Here is an 18677-nt window from a genome sequence, read left to right as displayed (position 1 = left end):
CTTGTCATAAAATATCAAAGTCTGTGAATTTAACATATTATAATGAATACAATTTAGAATGGTTCAAATTCATATCTTTGGCTATGCCATTCTGATGCATTGGAATTGCATACTCTCCTCCAAGTGACATAAAAGGGGTGGAGGCATGGTACAGCTAGTATGAAATTAATTATTTACCCTTAACATCCAGGGAGCAAAAGATACTGACACCACTTTAATAAGCGTGTTGAATATAAATTATTGCTGTGCCTGACTTCAGTATAAATGTTGTGGTGTTTTATCGAAATCTGGGTAAGCCCATGGGAGTGTGTTGAGCAACTGAATGTCATCTGTTATCTGTGTCACAACAGAGATGGTGACCGGAAATGCTGGATAACATGAGGCTGCAGCTCTGAATGTGATATATAGTCATTGATATGCTTCTTCTGAAAGAATGTCCTCATGGAATATCTGATGTATGGTTTAGCCTATTCCCTCAAGAACAGGAGAATACCATTATTTTAAGATTTGAGCTCATGTAACTAAATTTAGCTTACATAAAGTGGATTCAATTATAATCCCTCAGCTACCTAGATCCCATTTAATTAAGTTCCTTAACACACACAAAAAAATGGATCCTTGATAGTAGAACGAGTACAGAGGCTTGGAATGACTGAGACTTCACAATATATAAACCATTAGAAAAGACACTAGAGTAAGTAAGATACATGGAGGTCAGGACATAGAGAACCTGATGTCCATCTCAGGTCTGTGTGGCCTGCTAAATTAAAAGTCTTATCTAATAAAAGAGTAATATGCAAATTAACCCACTACGTTCAGCTATACCCACCAGCCATGCCCACCAGCCAATTAGAGCCAGTATGCAAATTGAGCCCAACCAAGATGGCTGCAACCACAGAGAGCAGGAGGGAGGCTTGGGTTTCCCCAGAAATAGAGGAAGCCAAGCTTTCTGCACACCCTGACCAGCCGAGGCCTCCACTCAAGGGTACAAAATTTCAATTATAGAAGGTAAATAAATTCCAATAGAAATGGCAGCAGCCACTGAGCTGGAAGAGCAAGAAGCTATGGTTGCCCTGGGTGATGGAAGAAGCCAAGCTACTGCAGCCCTGGCCAGCTCAGCCCTTCACTACAGGCCACAAAGTTTCAATTGTAGAAGATACATAAATCCCAGATACCAGGGCCTCCACTTGGGTAGGGGGGTGTGGGGGGAGCATGGCTGGCCTGCAAACCACCAAAGGCCCCTCTCCCAGGCCACCCCACACCCCAAAGGAACCTCCACCCTCATCTGGGACACCCTTCAGGGCAAACCAGCTGGCCCCCACCCATACACCAGGACTCTATCCTATCTAATAAAAAAATAATATGCAAATTCACTATCATTTCAACACACAAGATGGCTGCCTCCATGTGGTCAAAGATCCTGCTGCCATGTGGACACAAGATGGCCACTACAAGATGGCCACCAGAAGAGGGCAGTTGGGAGGAACCCAGCCTGCAAGGGAGGGCAGTTAGGGGTGATCAGGCCTGCAGAGGAGGGAAGTTGGGGGCAAACAGTCTGGCAGGGGAGCAGTTAGACATCTATCAGGCTGGCATGGGAGTAGTTAGGAGGTGGTCAGGCTGGCAGAGAAAAGCAGTTAGGAGCAATCAGGAAGGCAGGCAGGTGAGCAGTTGGGAGCCATCAATCCTAGATTGTGAGGGGGATGTCCGACTGCCCATTTAGGCCTGATCCCATCACTGGGATAGTCCCATATTGGAGAGAGTGTAGGCTCGGCTGAGGGATAACACCCCCCAGCCCTGTGCATGAATTTTGTGTACGGGGCCTCTAGTCTACATATATAAAAACCTGTCACCTTTAAGGCACAATGGATGAATGACCAGAATGACCAGTTGCTATTATGTGCACTGACCACCCCATCAACTGATTGGAGTCTGCCAGCCAATCTCCTGGTCCCTCCCCCCAGCCACCAGGCACCAATCACCCAAATGGTGAACAGGGAACTGGAGGTGGGTGACAGCACCAGACCAAGATGGCTGCTGGCAGCTGGAGGAAGGAAGGCCCTGGCCCGCCAACCTCCTGATTCCTGAAGGCTTTTGAAAAACCTCTTTCTGGGTAGGCTTTCCTTTTCTTAGTGGCACACAACTCAAAGGTGCCTTCCACAGAGCCAACCAATCTTTCTCCACACCCAGTAGATTGAGTCTGGCATGGCGGGGGCGGGGCGTGGTGGGGGGGGTAAGACACCTGGATGAACTGCCCACAGGCGGGCACCTGGCAGGGATGGGTTGTGGAAAAAGGTCCTTGGAGCTGGACCACCCGGCCCCCCAGATCGCTCTCCACCTGCAGGTGTCTAGCTAGTTAACTGGATCAGTGGCAGGGTGGAAAGCAACCAGGGAGGAGTGAGGAAATGAAACTTGGGGCGATTACCAAGGGTGCAGTCCCCATGACCTTCCCCTCCCAGCAGTTAATACTCTGCTCCCTAACCTCCCATGTGCCACAAAATAAATGTGGATTCCCAGAGGGGTGCCCCAAAGGAGCTTCACTGGGAGAAGGAGAGGAGTTACTCACTTCTGACACCCTCACCCTTTGCTTTAAGGCTGTGTTCCCTTCCCTAATTCATGTTTCTTGAATTACATGATAGTTAGTGTTTAGATACACAATAAACGTGGGGAAAGCAATATTTTGTACTTTAGAACAAAAGAGTCTGGAGTCTTTGCTGGGGGTGGGGGGCTGGGTGTCTCTCTTTCTGTCTCTCTCATACACACACACACACACACACACTCACTCACTCATTCCTTCCTCCCCTCTTTTCTGGCCTGGAGAATCTTCACTTAGAAAGTTAACCTTAGCTCCTCAGAACCCACTCTCACTGGTGTGACCTCTGTTTTGTTTTGGCTTTTTATCTCACAAGTTTTGTTTATTTTTGTTTTGTTTTGTTTTGTTTTTTGTTTTGTTTTTTCTAACCTGTCTAAACTGTCAGTCAGATATCCCCTGAGGGGTCCTGGATTGCAAGAGGGTGCAGGCCAGCTGAGGGACACACCTTGGCCATGTGTGAATTTTGTGCACCAGGCCTCTAGTATTTAAATAATTGAAATGCCAAGTCCAATCTTGTGAACGCCCCTTAAATAATTAATAAACCTGTCATTGGGGTTTCTTAGGTATATTTCTTGATTAGTAATTCTGGATTGTAAGGTACATTTTTAACAATGGGCAGAGTTTAATTTATTAATGGTTACTCTTTCCAGATTTATACATAATTTAAAATATATTATTTGCCCACTTGGCATATTTCCATGGTTGAGCATCAACCTATGAGCCAGGAGATCAGAAGATCCCAGTTTGATTCCCAGTCAGGGCATATGCCCAGGTTGTGAACTTTATCCCCAGGGGGGTGGGGCATGCAGGAGGTAGCCAATCAATGATTCTCTCTCATCATTGATTGCTCTCTCTCTCTCTCTCTCTCTCTCTCTCTCTCTCTCTCTCTCTCTCTCTCTCGTTAATAAAAATATATTTAAAAAAATATTCGGTACTACTAACTACAGAAACTCCCTTAATTAACATCACCAGATAAGGGGGTGTTATACTAAAAGACATTCTCTTCCTAAAAGCTCCACAATGGTGCAAGCCAGGTCTACAGATGAGTGTGTAGGAGTGGGGGAGTCGGGGAGGACTAGCTTTACTTAAAATGAGGCCCAACTATGATGATAAACTTTAACCTTCTATGTTTGCTTTAACAGTAAGCATTCTAATAGCAAAGAAAAGCCATGAGCTGAAAAACCTCATACCCAAGTCTAAACAAATAATATTATGTAAGAGTGATAGACTCTAAAGGAGAGTCTGATGGGAAAATTCCCTGAACTTTGATACAGGCATAGCATATACAACTATTGGTGTGGAAAAAGTTCCTCATAGGTATAGATAAGAAGCTCCATATTTTTCCTCAAATATCACACCATGGCCAGCTCATGGAAATGAAAATTCCTGTACATAGCCTATACTCACTTGGAAACTGACTCTCCCTGCCATGCATAGGTAGGGTAGATAAATCCCACAAGATTTCTCTCTCTTTCTCTCTCTCTCTTTCTCTCTCTCTCTCTCTCTCTCTCTCTCTCTCTCTCTCTCTCTCTCTCTCTCTCTCTCTCTCTCTCTTTCTCTCTCTCTCTCTCTCTCTCCCGCATGTGTGCCACACACAGAAGAGAATGTCACAGGCAGATCAAAAATAAGCAAAAACTCTGGCCAGTAGTTGCATACACCCAACATCAAAGAATGCTCTAAAACAGTCTGGGAATATCAACTCCACAAAAATAGAGAGAAATTAAAATTATCCCTGATCTCTAAGCAGTAGAAGGATAGAAGGGACAATCTAACAGTTCTTCATCCATTGCAGGCAAGGACTCTTGTTTAAAATGATCTGAACACTGAATAATCACAGAAGCTGAGGCTTGAGTTTGTCTGCAGTTAATAACAAGGATTCTGCCTGAGCCAGCAGTCATCCTGGACACACTCTGGGAGACAGGGAAAGAATGAAAGGAACCAACATGATGAAAAGACAAGGGGAACCAGTGTACAGTGCACTGTAGGCATGCTGGACTGAGGGAGAAGAAAGTAGAATATCAGAAATCCATTTCATGTTACTGTACATATTGCCACTGCATTCCATTATGCTTAAATTAATGGTCACAAGCTATATTGAAACTTCAATCGATAGGTTTTAAGTCCCTAAATTGAAAATTCCCACCAAATATTATTATAATCCTATCTAATAAAGAGAGAATATGCTAGTTGACCTTCATGCTGTTGCAAAGATGGTGGTGCCCACAGCCAATAAGGAAGGAATAAGCTAATTGACTACCCCGCCCTCAAATATGGTGGTACCCACAGCCATAAGATGATGGTGACCAGTCCCCTCAGCCCTGCTAGGGCTTTCTGTGCACCTGCCTCTGGAGTCCCCCAATCCTCTTAGCCCTCCAGTCACCCATGGCTGGCCTGAGGCACAGGCAAGTCTCAGATGGTGGCTGCCCAGACACCCGGGGCCCACCAAGGCTTATGCTGCTTGCTCTGGCACCAGCAGCAGAGGTGTGATGGGGGCATCACCTTTTCCTAATTGCCAGGTCACCTCCCGCCCTTGAGGCCTATCAGACTGTGAGAGGGGGCAGGCCAGGCCTGTGAATTTTCATGCACCAGGCTTCTAGTATTATTATCAATGACTGTACTAGAGGGAACTTAAATGACAATTGCAGTTAACATTCTAGCATACAAAGAGGGTAGGAGTGTGATCACCAATTAGGTTATACATATCAATCCACTAAGTAGTAAAATCTATTGTTTTTCTTAGAGAGATTTGCTTACTGAAGGAAAAAGAGATGTTTTTATTTATTTTTATTTATTTTTTAAATATATCTTTATTGATTTCAGAAAGGAAGGGGGAAGGAAAGAGAGATAGAAACATCAATGAGAGAGAATCATTGATTGGCTGTCTCCTGCTGCACATCCCCTAATGGGGATCAAATCCACAACCCAGGCATGTGCCCTTGATCATAATCAAACCTGGGACCCTTCAGTCCTCAGGTTGATGCTCTATCCACTGAGCCAAACCAGGTAGGGCAAGAGATGTTTTTAGATAAGACCAATATTGTCCTACATTTAAAAAAGATAAATAAATTAAAAAAAAAACAACCTTCTGCTTTGAGTACAAGCACTTGTTTTAAAATTTAATTTGTAATTCTGATACACAGTAAAAAATAAACAGCATAATATAGTGATGAAAAGTATCAGAACTTACTATTTCCACAATGACACTATTTCATTTGTTTCTTGTTTCTTTCCTTATTTACATATGTCAGTGATTAAACTGGCTCATACTTTTAGAATGCCAAGCAAATTTAGGAGGAAAATATGTGACTTGTGTATATTGATTTAAGTTTTAAAGTTTCAATAATCATCTTATCATTTAAATAATCATGTCACCAACTCCAATAAAGATTGTGGCTTCCAAGAGTACTACAAAGAAATTAATTCTTGTCAAGGCTCTGCATATATTGAAACATTCAGGAAGATGAATTTCAAATTGTTGCCCTCTTCACTATCTTTCTTTATATTCCTATACCACTTTATGTCTCTTTTTTTTTCATTGTACATCACTTATTTTCTAGTACCTTATCCATAAAACCTTATTTTTCCTAGGCCATTATATTATACATGCTTGGCACTTCTACCCTAGGGAATACTCAGAACAATGCATGTCAAATTAAACCTTTCTTTAAAGGTCACTTATGCCTGTGGGGGAGGTAGGGGGGCGAGGGGAAGACCAGTTATGACAAGGTAGGGGTGAAGAGTTCTATGATATCAAAATATTGACAAAGGGAGCAATGAAAAGCGATATTTTGATAAAATCAAAGCATCACATAAAATAATGAACCACAGCATGTTTTACCCATTACTTACAGCACATGCTTCCTGGGAGCAAGTGCTCATGTATATGCTCAGGTATTCTCTTTATCTGTACTCCTTCCCCTCCTCCTCTGCCCTCTCTTCCATTTTCCTTGGATTCCTTTTCCTGATCTTCCACCTCTTTCCCTCTCCCACATTCTCCTGGGATCAATGGCTTACTAGCTCCCCTCTCCCTTCCTGTCCCTCTTTTCCTTTCCCTCATTTTCTTCTCATCTTTCTCTCCCATTCCCCCTCTCTCTCCCTCTCACTCTTTCCCTGCTTCGCTGACAATAAAGTCATATAGTCTCATCCCCCACTTTATACTCATTTGAGAGTGACATTGGAACACTTCAGTACAACCTAAAATAATTTCAGATTATTGTACACAAAAACACATGCACATATACTGAAGACACCTGCACCAAATTATTGTTATTTATAGTTAGTTATATACTGTTGAAGCATAATAAGGAAAACTTAAAATCAATTTAAAAAATATAAATTAACACATATAGGGCAGAAAGCTATTGGTCAATAGGAAAGATAACATGTTTATGAAGATCAAGTTTTTTTGGATCAATCTAATCACTTTCTATCCATGAGTGACAACTTAATGTCACAGATTATAGGGAGTGACAGAGATGCTCTTGATTGATACCATTAAAGCATCAGTCTGCCTGATATTCTACAAAATGAACTACAATTTAAAAGTGTCTTTACGCTTTCTACAAAGTCTACAAATTGCAAAGTTCTATAATTAAAAGTTGAGCCTCTTTATGAGGAAGATTTCAACTGACTACACATTGTGCACACTACAAACTTATCAGAAAAGATGTGCATCAATGTTAATTAAGCATTCATTAGAAAAGAAGGCTAAGTGAGCCATGGGAAAAAAGAGAAAGTAAGATCTAGCTGTTCATAATTTAGAAAGTCAGAATAACCGGTCTTGATTAGACATTAAGGGTCAGAGTTGTGGGAGGATTACTACGGGGTGGGGGTGGGGGAAAGCAGTGACAAAGGAAATTTTTTTCTCTTGCTTTTTATCTTTAAGACTTCAAGAACAGTTGTGCAAAAAGACTGAATGGGTATGTTCAAAGGGTCAGTACTATGAGAAAGGAAATAGAATGGAGTGTAAGATCTCACAAGGGCTGATTAAGAAGGCTATTGTAAGAAAGCTAATTAAGGCAATTAACCCAGCATCAGGCAGAGCAGCTGGTGGGGATTTTTCAAGCAAAACCAGAACGAGCTTAGATGTCCCACTGTCAATGGCACAGACCAGGGGCTTCTGGCTTTTACAAAAAAGATAAGAATAAATGATAATTTAGGCCTGCGGAGAAATCCAAGGGTTTGATTAAGTAAAGTAATAATTGATAATTGCTGAGGAGGAATTAAAATTGTCTAAGTGTACTTAAAAGTAATGATGTGTACTGAGAGTTCCTCAAAAACTGTAAGATGACAGGCACATTTTGACTTAATTCATCTCAGTTTGACAATAAATCTAATGTATATTACTTAAGGCAGAACTTACCTTTCTTTTGTAAAATATCATAAATGTTTGGGCCCCAAGAATCACATTATTTGATCCCATTGCCTAATTATAAGCCATTGCTTACCCATTGTCACAAACTTGATGGAGAAATAGAGTGAATTTTCTGGACTGTGGCACTTACCTTTCAAATTTGAATTGATTCTCTGCTCATAAACAAGCTTGGAAACAGCAGGTAAGAATGCTTGGCTGAACTTGGGGAAGAAGAGACAGAAATTACTTAAGGAAAATGAACTGGTAGGGACCTATTGTCCATTATCAGGAAATTCTCACTGATAGGATAAACAGAGTAATGAACAAGGATGGGGGTAAGGGAGAGAGATTAGTCAAAGGACTTGTATGCATACATATAAGCCTAACCAATGGACACAGACACCAGGGGGTGGTGAGGGCATGAGTGGGGATAAGGGGGTAATGGGAGGATAAGGAAACATGTAATACCTTAATTATCAAAAAAATAAAAATAAATTTAAAAAAGATTTAAAGCAGAGAACCTGGTCCAAAAAAGCCTAATGAAATTGGAAATTATGAGCTGAGGTGGTTTTAGCTGAGAAAATAGAAGTGTCTCATTTCTGTTATAAAAGAAGAAGAAGAGGAAGAGGAAGAGGAAGAGGAAGAGGAAGAGGAAGAGGAAGAAGGAGGAGGAGGAGGAGGAGGAGGAGGAGGAGGAGAAGAAGAAGAAGAAGAAGAAGAAGAAGAAGAAGAAGAAGAAGAAGAAGAAGAAGAAGAAAAGAATCATCTACACACTTCAAGTCTGAGGGAAAAAAATAGGAGGGTTCAAACGTCAGTTCTGGTGAATGAAATGGAAGTCTATGCTAACAATTTTATTACGGTGAACATGAACTTTCTGGCATATTTAGTAAAACTAATTAAATAGGAATTTGCATTCTTTTAAAAAATGAATGCTGAGTCAATTTTATATATATATTCAGTTTTAATAGCTTATAATTAATAAGTACTTCCTAAGTGTTTAATTTGATATGTACTTTGCAGGAGTAATCTTGCATGAGCTTTTTATAATCTTTATGAGGTTATGTGCCTTTTCACATCAATTTTCCATGTGAGGAAATGGAGGCTTAAGAAACCAAGTCACTTTCCCATAGTTATACAGTAATACTACTGCTAAAAATCTACTTATATGAAAAAAAATTGCAAAGGAAAAAGTGTTTGTTAAATATTGAGTTGTATAATCAACTTTTTAAAAGGCTGATCATTATATTTAAGAATTAGCTTGTTAGAGTCTAAAAAATACTCCCCTGAAATGTTGAATGAAATTGAATGGAATTTAAAATCTAATTCAGAGAGACTTCTACAACTTAAAATATGGAGACTTCTCAACTATACATATTGCACCCTTTATCTTTCTTAAGTGTTTTAAATTTTGCTTTATAAAAGTTGTGCTAATTTCTAATACTTTTTCTAGAAACCTCCTAGTTTTTGTTTCTATTGTGGATTTTATCCTTTTAAATGTTTTCATTTGGAACTGGTTATTGTTTTTTGTGTGTGTGTGTGTGTGTGTGTGTTTTAATATATTTTATTGATTTTTGTACAGAGAGGAAGGGAGAGAGATAGAGTTAGAAACATCAATGAGAGAGAGTCATCGATCAGCTGCCTCTTGCACACCCCCTACTGGGGATATGCCCGTAACCAAGGTACATGCCCTTGACCGGAATCGAACCCGGGGCCCTTCAGTCCCCAAGCTGACGCTCTATCCATTGAGCCAAACCGGTCCCGGCTGGAACTGGTTATTGTTGATGTAGAGAAGCATAATTGATTTTTGCATGTAGATCTTGTTCTAGAATTATCTGGTCATCCATGTCCACTCTCTTTTAGGCAAGCTCCAGAGCCACCATTCATTAACTATCAAATATTCCTTGAGGAAATAATGAAATCCCATTAAGTATAATAATCCTATGCAGAGTAATCAGTAAGAAGGGTTGAATGAAGGCTTTCACTCATCCGTAGTAACTAACCAGTATAAAGATTCAGAGGTGAAGGCATCCAAAAGCACATAAGCAGCAAAAACAGTATTAAGAAACACAACAGAAGAGGCACCTCTGACATCATCAAAGCTATTTTTCATGGAACTCCTATCTACTCCTTTTTATTTACTTAACTAGAGGCCAATGCATGAAATTCTGCATGGTGATGGGGTCTCCTGAGCCCAGACTGCACCCTCTCCAAACCAGAACTCCTTGAGGGATGTCCAATTGCCAGTTTAGGCCTGATCCCGGGGTTTGTGCCTAAACCGGCAGTTGGACATCCCTCTCACAATCTGGGACTGCTAACTCCTAACTGCCCCCCCCCAGCCCCCCACACCCCGTGGCCTGGTTGCCTCTAACTGCCCCCCAGCCAGCCTGATCTTCCCCAAATGCCCCCTCTGATGACCTGGTCACCCTTAACTGTCCACTAACTGCCCTCCCCTACCAGCCTGATCTTGCCTCTAACTGTCCTCCTCTGTCGGCCAATTTGGTTCTGATTGGTCAGTTTCTATGCCAGTCAGTATCAAAAGCAAAACCTTCTAGGCAGCTATTGGTTCCTCGCAATTCACCCAGATTTGGTTCTGATTGGTTCGTTTCTATGCCAGTTGGGTCTCTGGGCCTATCAAGGGGGCCTGATCAGAAAGGCGGGACTGATCAGTAGCCTGGTGGAGACCTGGAGAGAAATGGAGGCATGGCTGCTGGTCAGGCCCTGAGAGAAAGAGAGAGACAAGTGCTGATCAACAACTGCCACAGAGATTACAGATCAGACCCTGATTCTCTCTTCAGGCCTCATTTTGGGCCTGATTTGCAGCCCCCTCAGCAGTCAGTGCTGGGTTACCATTGAAACCCAGCACTGGCTGCAGGACTGACTTCCAGATGGTTGAGCCTCTGGTTGTGATGGACCCAAGGTTTTTATGTATTAGGATTATATGTAAAGAAACGTGAAGAAATCAAAAGTGCACAGCTTGAATTTTCAGGATGTGTCACGGTCTATTAAAACCACAAGCAGACCAATAAACATATATTCATAATTCCCTATAGATCTTTAAGTTCATTTCAGTCTGTCCAATTATCCAAGCCAGAATATCTGAAGACCCTGCTGAACTCCATTTCTACTGCATATCTGCAAACAACTCACACTTTCAGCACCTCTTAATCCCTCATAACTATCACCTTTTTCCAAGTTTTATTTTCACAGCCTACTTCCAGGCTCATATCTCTACTTCCTAGGCATTTGTGACACTTTTATTTACCTGATTTTTCTAGTCTATAGCTCCTCTTACAAACCTCATGTGACCCATGACCTGTGTGGCATCTCCTCCAAGAAGCCATTCTAGAACCCTCAAGATGAATTCTGTTTACTAATTGCCATATTTAGGTAATTGTTTGTCTCTTTCCAAAAATAGTTTTTATTCATAGTTGTACCCACAAAGTACAGTAGAATAGCTGACATCAGTAGATAGTTATCATGTGTCTATGGAACTGAAGGCAACAGGGTATAACTGCCTCTCCTCCTTTTAACAGACAATCCTCAAACTATTGCTGTTTTGTTTTGTGTGTTTTTTGCCCCAGATCAATTACATAGATGTTATGCTTTGAAATTAGTTTCCCCTCATAAGTCACTCTTTGATCTTTATTTCAATTTGATTTTGTCTGGAAAGTACTGCTGTGTGACAGGAGAGCCATAGGGTTGTAAGTTCTGCTTTCAGTCCTAGAGGAGGTATGGGGGTTGATCCTCTATGGGCATTCCTGTAATTACTATTTTCTGAATGTGCACAAAAGAATCTAGGTTTGCAGAGATAATTTTAGTAGTGCTTTATACAGAGATATGTCCGTATTTAAATTAAGAGCTGGAAAAGAGGTCATGTCTGAGACAGGACACTTTTCTGTAGTGCATGGCACTTCTAATACACAGGTTCAGCTGCTTCTACTCTTATTATTGTACAGTTTCACATCATTCTGCAGGTTTTGTTTTTTCTTCTTTTTCACCATGTGCAATGAGAGAAAGAAACACTTCAGAAATGAGAGATTAGTTTCCTAAATCATAAAGATGAGCTTTGTAATCATTTTCCTTTAAGCAAGGAATTAAAGGATAATAAAAGTCCTAATTAAGGACCTCATTAGCTTAACTAGATTTTCATATGCAAAACACTGTTATAAAGAAACTACTATAGAACAGAAATGCCTCCTGTACACAGCAAACCCAAAAAGAAGAGTTCCTGTCAGGACTTCCCTTTTGCTTACATCTTCCTATCCATCCTTCTTTTCTTGGACTGCTAATTTTCTTCACCCTATCCATGATTCATTCTTCTTCTTTTAGTAGTCTAATCTTTCTGCCTTCCTTTGCTTTAAAAAATGTCATGAGTCATTCAGTCATTCATGAAAGTAGCAATTAGTTAATCTTTAATATGAACCACACACATAGGTAGGAGTTTAGGAGGCACAGATTAGCATATGTTCTTTTCTTTCTTGTTCTCTTCTCATTCATTCATCATTAGCCTCCCATGAGATAACCATCTTAGTCTCTTTTTCTCTAAGAGCCAAATGTCTCTTCCAGAGTCAGTTTACCACCTCCATGTTATTTCTGCTCCCTTCTCATATGCAATAATCAATATTATATTAGTCATTTTCAATTTATTAAATGCCACAGTTAATATTACCATATGATGTAATACAGGCTATTCTATTCCCTTTGTTATTGGTGTATATTAAAAATAACAACTGGGTAATTTTTTAAATGCTACTTTGAAACTAAGCAGGGCTGAGCTGCAAAATGATTCTCCCTGCTTGTCTGAGAAAATGGCAATAACACAGATTGACCTCCACTATATGGTATTTGGTGAATTTACATTTAACCTAATATATTATAAGGATCATTTGAAGGGGAGCTAAATATTCTAAACATTTTTATACTAATTATTTGGTTTTAATATCAAACTGAAAATGTAAATGGAGGAATATGTTTCTCAAAGCAAAATCCCAAGATTGTATCCTAGGCTAATTGATTAAGAAACCCCTGCAGGTGGCATCTCGAGTTTGAACATTTAAAAGATATATTCAGAAACCTATCAGAGACTAAACTTTGAGAACCACTGCAGCATGTTTTGAATCCAGGAGATCCTGATGAAAATCGAGCTCTACATTGATTCTCTTCTATAAGCTTTTAGTTTCCTCACTTTTAAAGTGAGATTAATAATACCTAGTTTATGAAGTTGTTAGGATTAAATAAAATAATGTACTTTTTAAAATTACCTAATTCCTAAAGAGCTCAACAATTTAAACTATTTTCTGTGTGCATTAGAATAAAATATCTTCTATTTTTATAGTTTTAAATTAAATGACAACTGGTTTTTATACTTTCCTATTTGGCTTCATGAATCCAAACAATACCATATGGCATTAAGGAACAAAAAGTCAAACGGAAGGTTTCTTTGAAGATAGAGTAAAATGAACTAGAAAAAGTATTTGATCAAATAAAGTGGAAAAGATGAACTACACAAAAAGTGAAGAGATGGATTTTTGTTTGCTTTGACAGTTTCATTCTTATTGCTGTTCATAACAGTTGGGTGCCTCCAATGCATTAGGATCTGTTAAAGGAACAGGTGTAGAGAGAACCTGGGCCCTCAGGAGGCACATTATTGATCCAGGAAAGGCCTCACTGAAGACAGGAGCCTAACCAAGGAAGACAGAATGATCAGGGGGAGCTGGTCAGACCTCATGGTTAGCAAAGAGTTAGAGACTGCTGGGAGTGAGAAAAGGAGAGGATATAGAAATTAAAAAGCAGGCAGAGCTCATTCTTACCAGCACTATTAGCAGGCCAGACAGAGGTGCCAAAGCCAGGGAGGTAAATAGTAGCAGATTAGAAAAGAGTCCAAACCAATGGCAGAAGTAGATGTATGGTCTATTCTAATAAATGTTCTTTAAGGAGAAAAACAAAGACAAGAAAAAGGCTTTACCATCTGTATGGCATGTGGTAGGTACTGAGTAAATATTCACTGAAAGAAAAATGATAAGGAAAGAACGGGGTGATTATATAAATGCAAATGATAATTCCAAATATTCAATATTTAGCATTGAATATATGTAATGTGCAAGATTATGTTATGTGTGTATGTGTGTGGTGGGGAGGAGGGTAAGGCTTGGCTACATAAATAAGAATTCATTTCCTGAGCCCAAGTGTTTAGAATATCAACAATAATAATAATAGTTCAGACATGCAGTGTTGGAAAACACAGTATATTAAATATAAATCTTATTAAACCAAAAAACAACAGAATATATTGGAGCATCCATTTAAGACTTTTATGTCTTGAAATGATAAACCAAATCAATATTAGATTTTATATTACTTTCATCTATTTGGATATTTAATAAGATATCTTATGTAAAAAGACTGTCTCAGAAAATGTATTTTCCTTTTTTTTAGGGGTGTGGGAATCCTTAAAGGTCAATGTACCCACCAAGAATCACTTGAAATAGCACTTCTGCTTCTGCTCTTTAACCAGCCTCCTGATTAAAAATGGTTTTCAAAACCATTTACAAGGTCATATTAATGCCAACTAAGTGTGCTGAGTTATTATTTACTTTCCAGTCATTTAGGCAATATTTTTAAACATTGTCCAAAGAAATATAAAAATATGCCCAAAGAAAATTTACCCATAAAACTCATCTTGTCTCTTTTCGAGGCGCCGCGGAGGCTGTCGGCTACTTCAGGATGAAGCTCAACATCTCTTTCCCAGCCACTGGCTGCCAGAAACTCATCGAAGTGGACGATGAGCGCAAACTTTGTACCTTCTATGAGAAGCGAATGGCAACAGAAGTTGCCGCCGATGCTCTGGGTGAAGAATGGAAGGGATATGTGGTTCGAATCAGTGGTGGGAACGACAAACAAGGTTTCCCCATGAAGCAGGGTGTCTTGACCCATGGCCTAGTCCGCCTGCTGCTGAGTAAGGGGCACTCCTGTTACCGACCCAGGAGAACTGGAGAGAGAAAACACAAATCTGTTCGGGGTTGCATTGTGGATGCCAACCTCAGTGTTCTCAACTTGGTCCTTGTGAAAAAAGGGGAGAAAGATATTCCTGGTCTCATTGACACCACTGTGCCTCGTCGCCTGGGGCCCAAAAGAGCCAGCAGAATCCGCAAACTTTTCAATCTCTCTAAAAAAGATGATGTCCGAAAATATGTTGTGAGAAAGCCTCTAACCAAAGAAGGTAAGAAACCTAGGACTAAAGCACCCAAGATTCAGCGTCTTGTTACTCCATGTGTCCTGCAACACAAACGCAGGCGTATTGCTCTGAAAAAACAATGCACTAAGAACAAGGAAGAGGCTGCAGAATATGCTAAACTTTTGGCTAAGAGAACAAAGGAGGCCAAAGAAAAACGCCAGGAGCAAATTGCGAAGAGACATAGACTGTCCTCTCTGAGTGCTTCTACCTCTAAGTCTGAATCCAGTCAAAAATGAGATTTTGTAACTAACAAATAAAGGAGAGCAAATGTGAAAAAAAAAACACAAAACACCTCATCTTGTGTAAAATTGAATAAACACTTATTAAAGAGTAGTATTTATAAATACTCTTAAATGATAAATAAAACTTATTGTCCACTTGTTTTATGAATGGATATGTTTATTTCTTCTAACAGCCCAGTGAGATAGATCCTACTAATGTTTCCATTTTACACATGAGAAAACTGAGGTACACAGAGGTAAGTGACTGGGTTGCACAACTATATTGCTTATTTTTATCCAGTTTCAAACATTAAAATTAAGTGGTTGTTTGAAAATTTTATATTCTCATGTAAGAATGGAGATGCTAATTGTCATCCCCTGGATACTCTTCCCAAAATTTACAACCAGATGAATCAAGAGGGATATTATCAAAGTGAAATGTTATCCTCACTGTCATTCTAAGAGAAATGAGTAATATATGCATTGTGTTCTTTTATAAAATCAGAAATAGATTGCATTTTAAACCCCAATTACTCAAAGAAGGTCTGTATATCTCTTAAGATAGTTCTCTCTAGAAAATTCTAAAAAAAAAAAAAATAAAAATAAAAATACCTGAGTCAACATTTTTCTTTTTTGGAGAACTAGTATGCTAAAGGGACATAGGACAAGCAGCAGAGAGCTGTCCAACAAATGTGGTGTTGGTGACAGCAGCAGATGGAAAGTAAACCATTGGTGTATTGGAAATAATCAGACATCATCCTACAGCTGGGAAATCAGCAAGAAATGAAGATCGGGGTTTCTCCTCATTAAATCTGTAATTAAGGTCTCATTCTGCTTTGTTGAAATCCTGCTGTGTTGGTGGGTAATACCTTCTCTGCACTGGAGTGAGGGAACCCCTACAAATGTCAGAGTGATAAGTTAATCAAAGGGCTATATGGAGATAGAGGAGGACTGCTAAGACTTGGGAAGAACCACAAATAATAATAAAATGATTATAGTTCTCTATCTGAAGTGGGATTTGAAGGATATAGGAAAATATTGAGGATTCTGTGTTTGCCAATATGAATTTTGATGGCAGGAATCAAAATCAGAAACTATTCTTGAAGCTTAATAATATATTTCTCTGGCCTATATAAAATTAATAATGTCTTTAATATACATTAGAACTTTCACTGAGGCCATAAGAAGTACCACCAAATCAGATCCCTGAATATTTAGCCAAGTATTAATTTTGATAGAGGCAATTCAGAAATGATTTGTAGAAAAAAAAAATTCTTGCCCAGCATTTGAATGCGAGATATGTATCCAGATTTATTTATTATTTATAATCCAATCTTGACTTGTTGCCAATGTTATCATGTTTAATTATTACCATCATACTAGGTTGAGACTCAAAATGGCAGTGATCCTATATAATAAAGATGTAATATGCAATATGCAAATATTCCTTATGCCATGAAGCATAATAACCCACCACATAATGACTGGATTGCGAATCAGCAGGAGAGTGGGGCAGCCAGCTACAAGCGGGCGGCGGAGAGCTATAATACAGGTTAGCTATTGGCACATGGATTTGTGGGCAGAGCTACTAGTGGAAGAAGAAGAAAAGATTATCAAGAGCAACAATGTATCATTAGAGACCAAGGCTAATACCATCCACACCCTCTTTTTTCCACTTTCTCTGTGTGGGTGCTTAAGTTGAACAGTGAAGAAAGCTGATATGTGGGGGGATGAGAGGATGATTCTTTTGAAACGTGGTGTTGGAGGAGATACCCTGAACTGCCAGATAGATGAGCAAGTGGGTCCTAGAGCAAATTAAACTTGAAACTTCCCTGGAGGAAAAAATGACAATATAAACCTGTCCTTTGGTTACATCATGAGAAGTGAGAGTTTTTCAGAAAAGATAATAATGCTTGGTAAAAGGAAGGCAGCTGGAAAAGAAGAGAAAATATGAGATGGGTTGACTCCATAAAAGAAATTATAGGCAAGGTCTACAGGAGCTGAGCGGGGATGCTAGGGCAGGACAGTGTGGACATCACTTTAACCATAAGAATCCTCAGAAGTCAGAACCTATTCATGGCATGTCACACACATCATAGTCACCTGTGTAATTGCTTCAGGTGACAACTTCTACAAGTATATTCACTTTTACATATATATGTCTTCTATTTATGGACCCACACATTTCTTCTTTTAGACTTAAGAGCTTGCCCAGCTTTGATTTTCCTGAAATTGAATATACCAACACTGACCTTTCATAACTTGCCAAATTAGAATTAGATCCTTCTGAGTTTTTCTTATGTGGAAACTTATAGCACCTGTTGAATAAAATGTGATAAACTTTTGAAATAACTTTTGATACATGTCCTTCCAGTGTGGCTGACTGGTTAAGCATCAATCCATGAACCAGGAGGTCACGGTTCCATTTCTGGTCAGGTCACATGCCTAGGTTTCAGACTGGATCCTCAGTAGGGGACATGCAGAAGGCAGCCAATCAATAATTCTCATTATTGATGTTTCTATCTTTCTCTCCATCACCCCTCCTCTCAGAAATTAATAAAAACATATTTTAAAAAGTAGCATATAACATTTTTTGTCTTCATATGAGGGAGAAAAGTGACTTGTAACTGAATATATGTAAATGAGATGAAACCCAAATGTTCATAGCAATTAAAACAGAAGAAAGAAGGGCCTATAGTCTTATATTTTTTATGGCTTAGACATTGGCTTAAAATTCTCTCATCCAATAGATTCCTAAATTCTGTCACTATGAAATTTTCAAAGAAATGTGGGCATATTTCATCATGCTATAGATTAGAAAGCCCCAAGAAGCAGAGTGTCTGGATGTGGACTGTATATCTGTCACTCACTGGTTGTGTGACTATGTTCTGTAACTATATTCAAGTGATAAACTTGCCAAGACCATTTCCTCACACCTCAAGTGGGAATAAAAATAATACTCATCTAACATGACAAACCTAAAAGTGCTTTGTAAAAATGGTAAGGGACTGCACAAATGTTAGCTGGTTGATGATGTGGTTTTGGGAGCTGAATAAATCTCTAATACTTTCCCTAACAGATTTCAATTTTCATTGAAGTACCATCATCACTGCTTCCTCAGATACCAAACCTCAATTACCATGTACGTCTTTCCTAGACACACAAAAAAATTGACTCTATCATATTTTAGAAAGAATATTTTTTTAAGAAGTGAATAACCAGATGATGTTAGAAACATTATGCCATTGGTGAAAACTATCAGATTTAGTATATTCTGAT

The 18677-nt window shown here is 39.3% G+C and overlaps 1 protein-coding gene across 1 annotated transcript; it reads left to right on the top strand.

Moving 5' to 3' along the window:
• The first annotated feature begins 14636 nt into the window (after positions 1-14636).
• Positions 14637-15466, top strand: LOC311616239 (small ribosomal subunit protein eS6-like). The gene has a single exon (XM_084871345.1). The coding sequence runs from the start codon at positions 14667-14669 to the stop codon at positions 15411-15413; it is 747 nt and encodes a 248-aa protein (XP_084727471.1). The 5' UTR covers positions 14637-14666; the 3' UTR covers positions 15414-15466.
• The last annotated feature ends 3211 nt before the right edge of the window (positions 15467-18677 follow it).

This window comes from Pipistrellus hanaki (assembly GCF_964339955.1).
Source record: "Pipistrellus hanaki genome assembly, chromosome: 2".
Lineage (NCBI taxonomy): Eukaryota > Metazoa > Chordata > Mammalia > Chiroptera > Vespertilionidae > Pipistrellus > Pipistrellus hanaki.
Note: the sequence above shows the minus strand (reverse complement) of the source record. Positions and strands in the feature narration are given on the sequence as shown.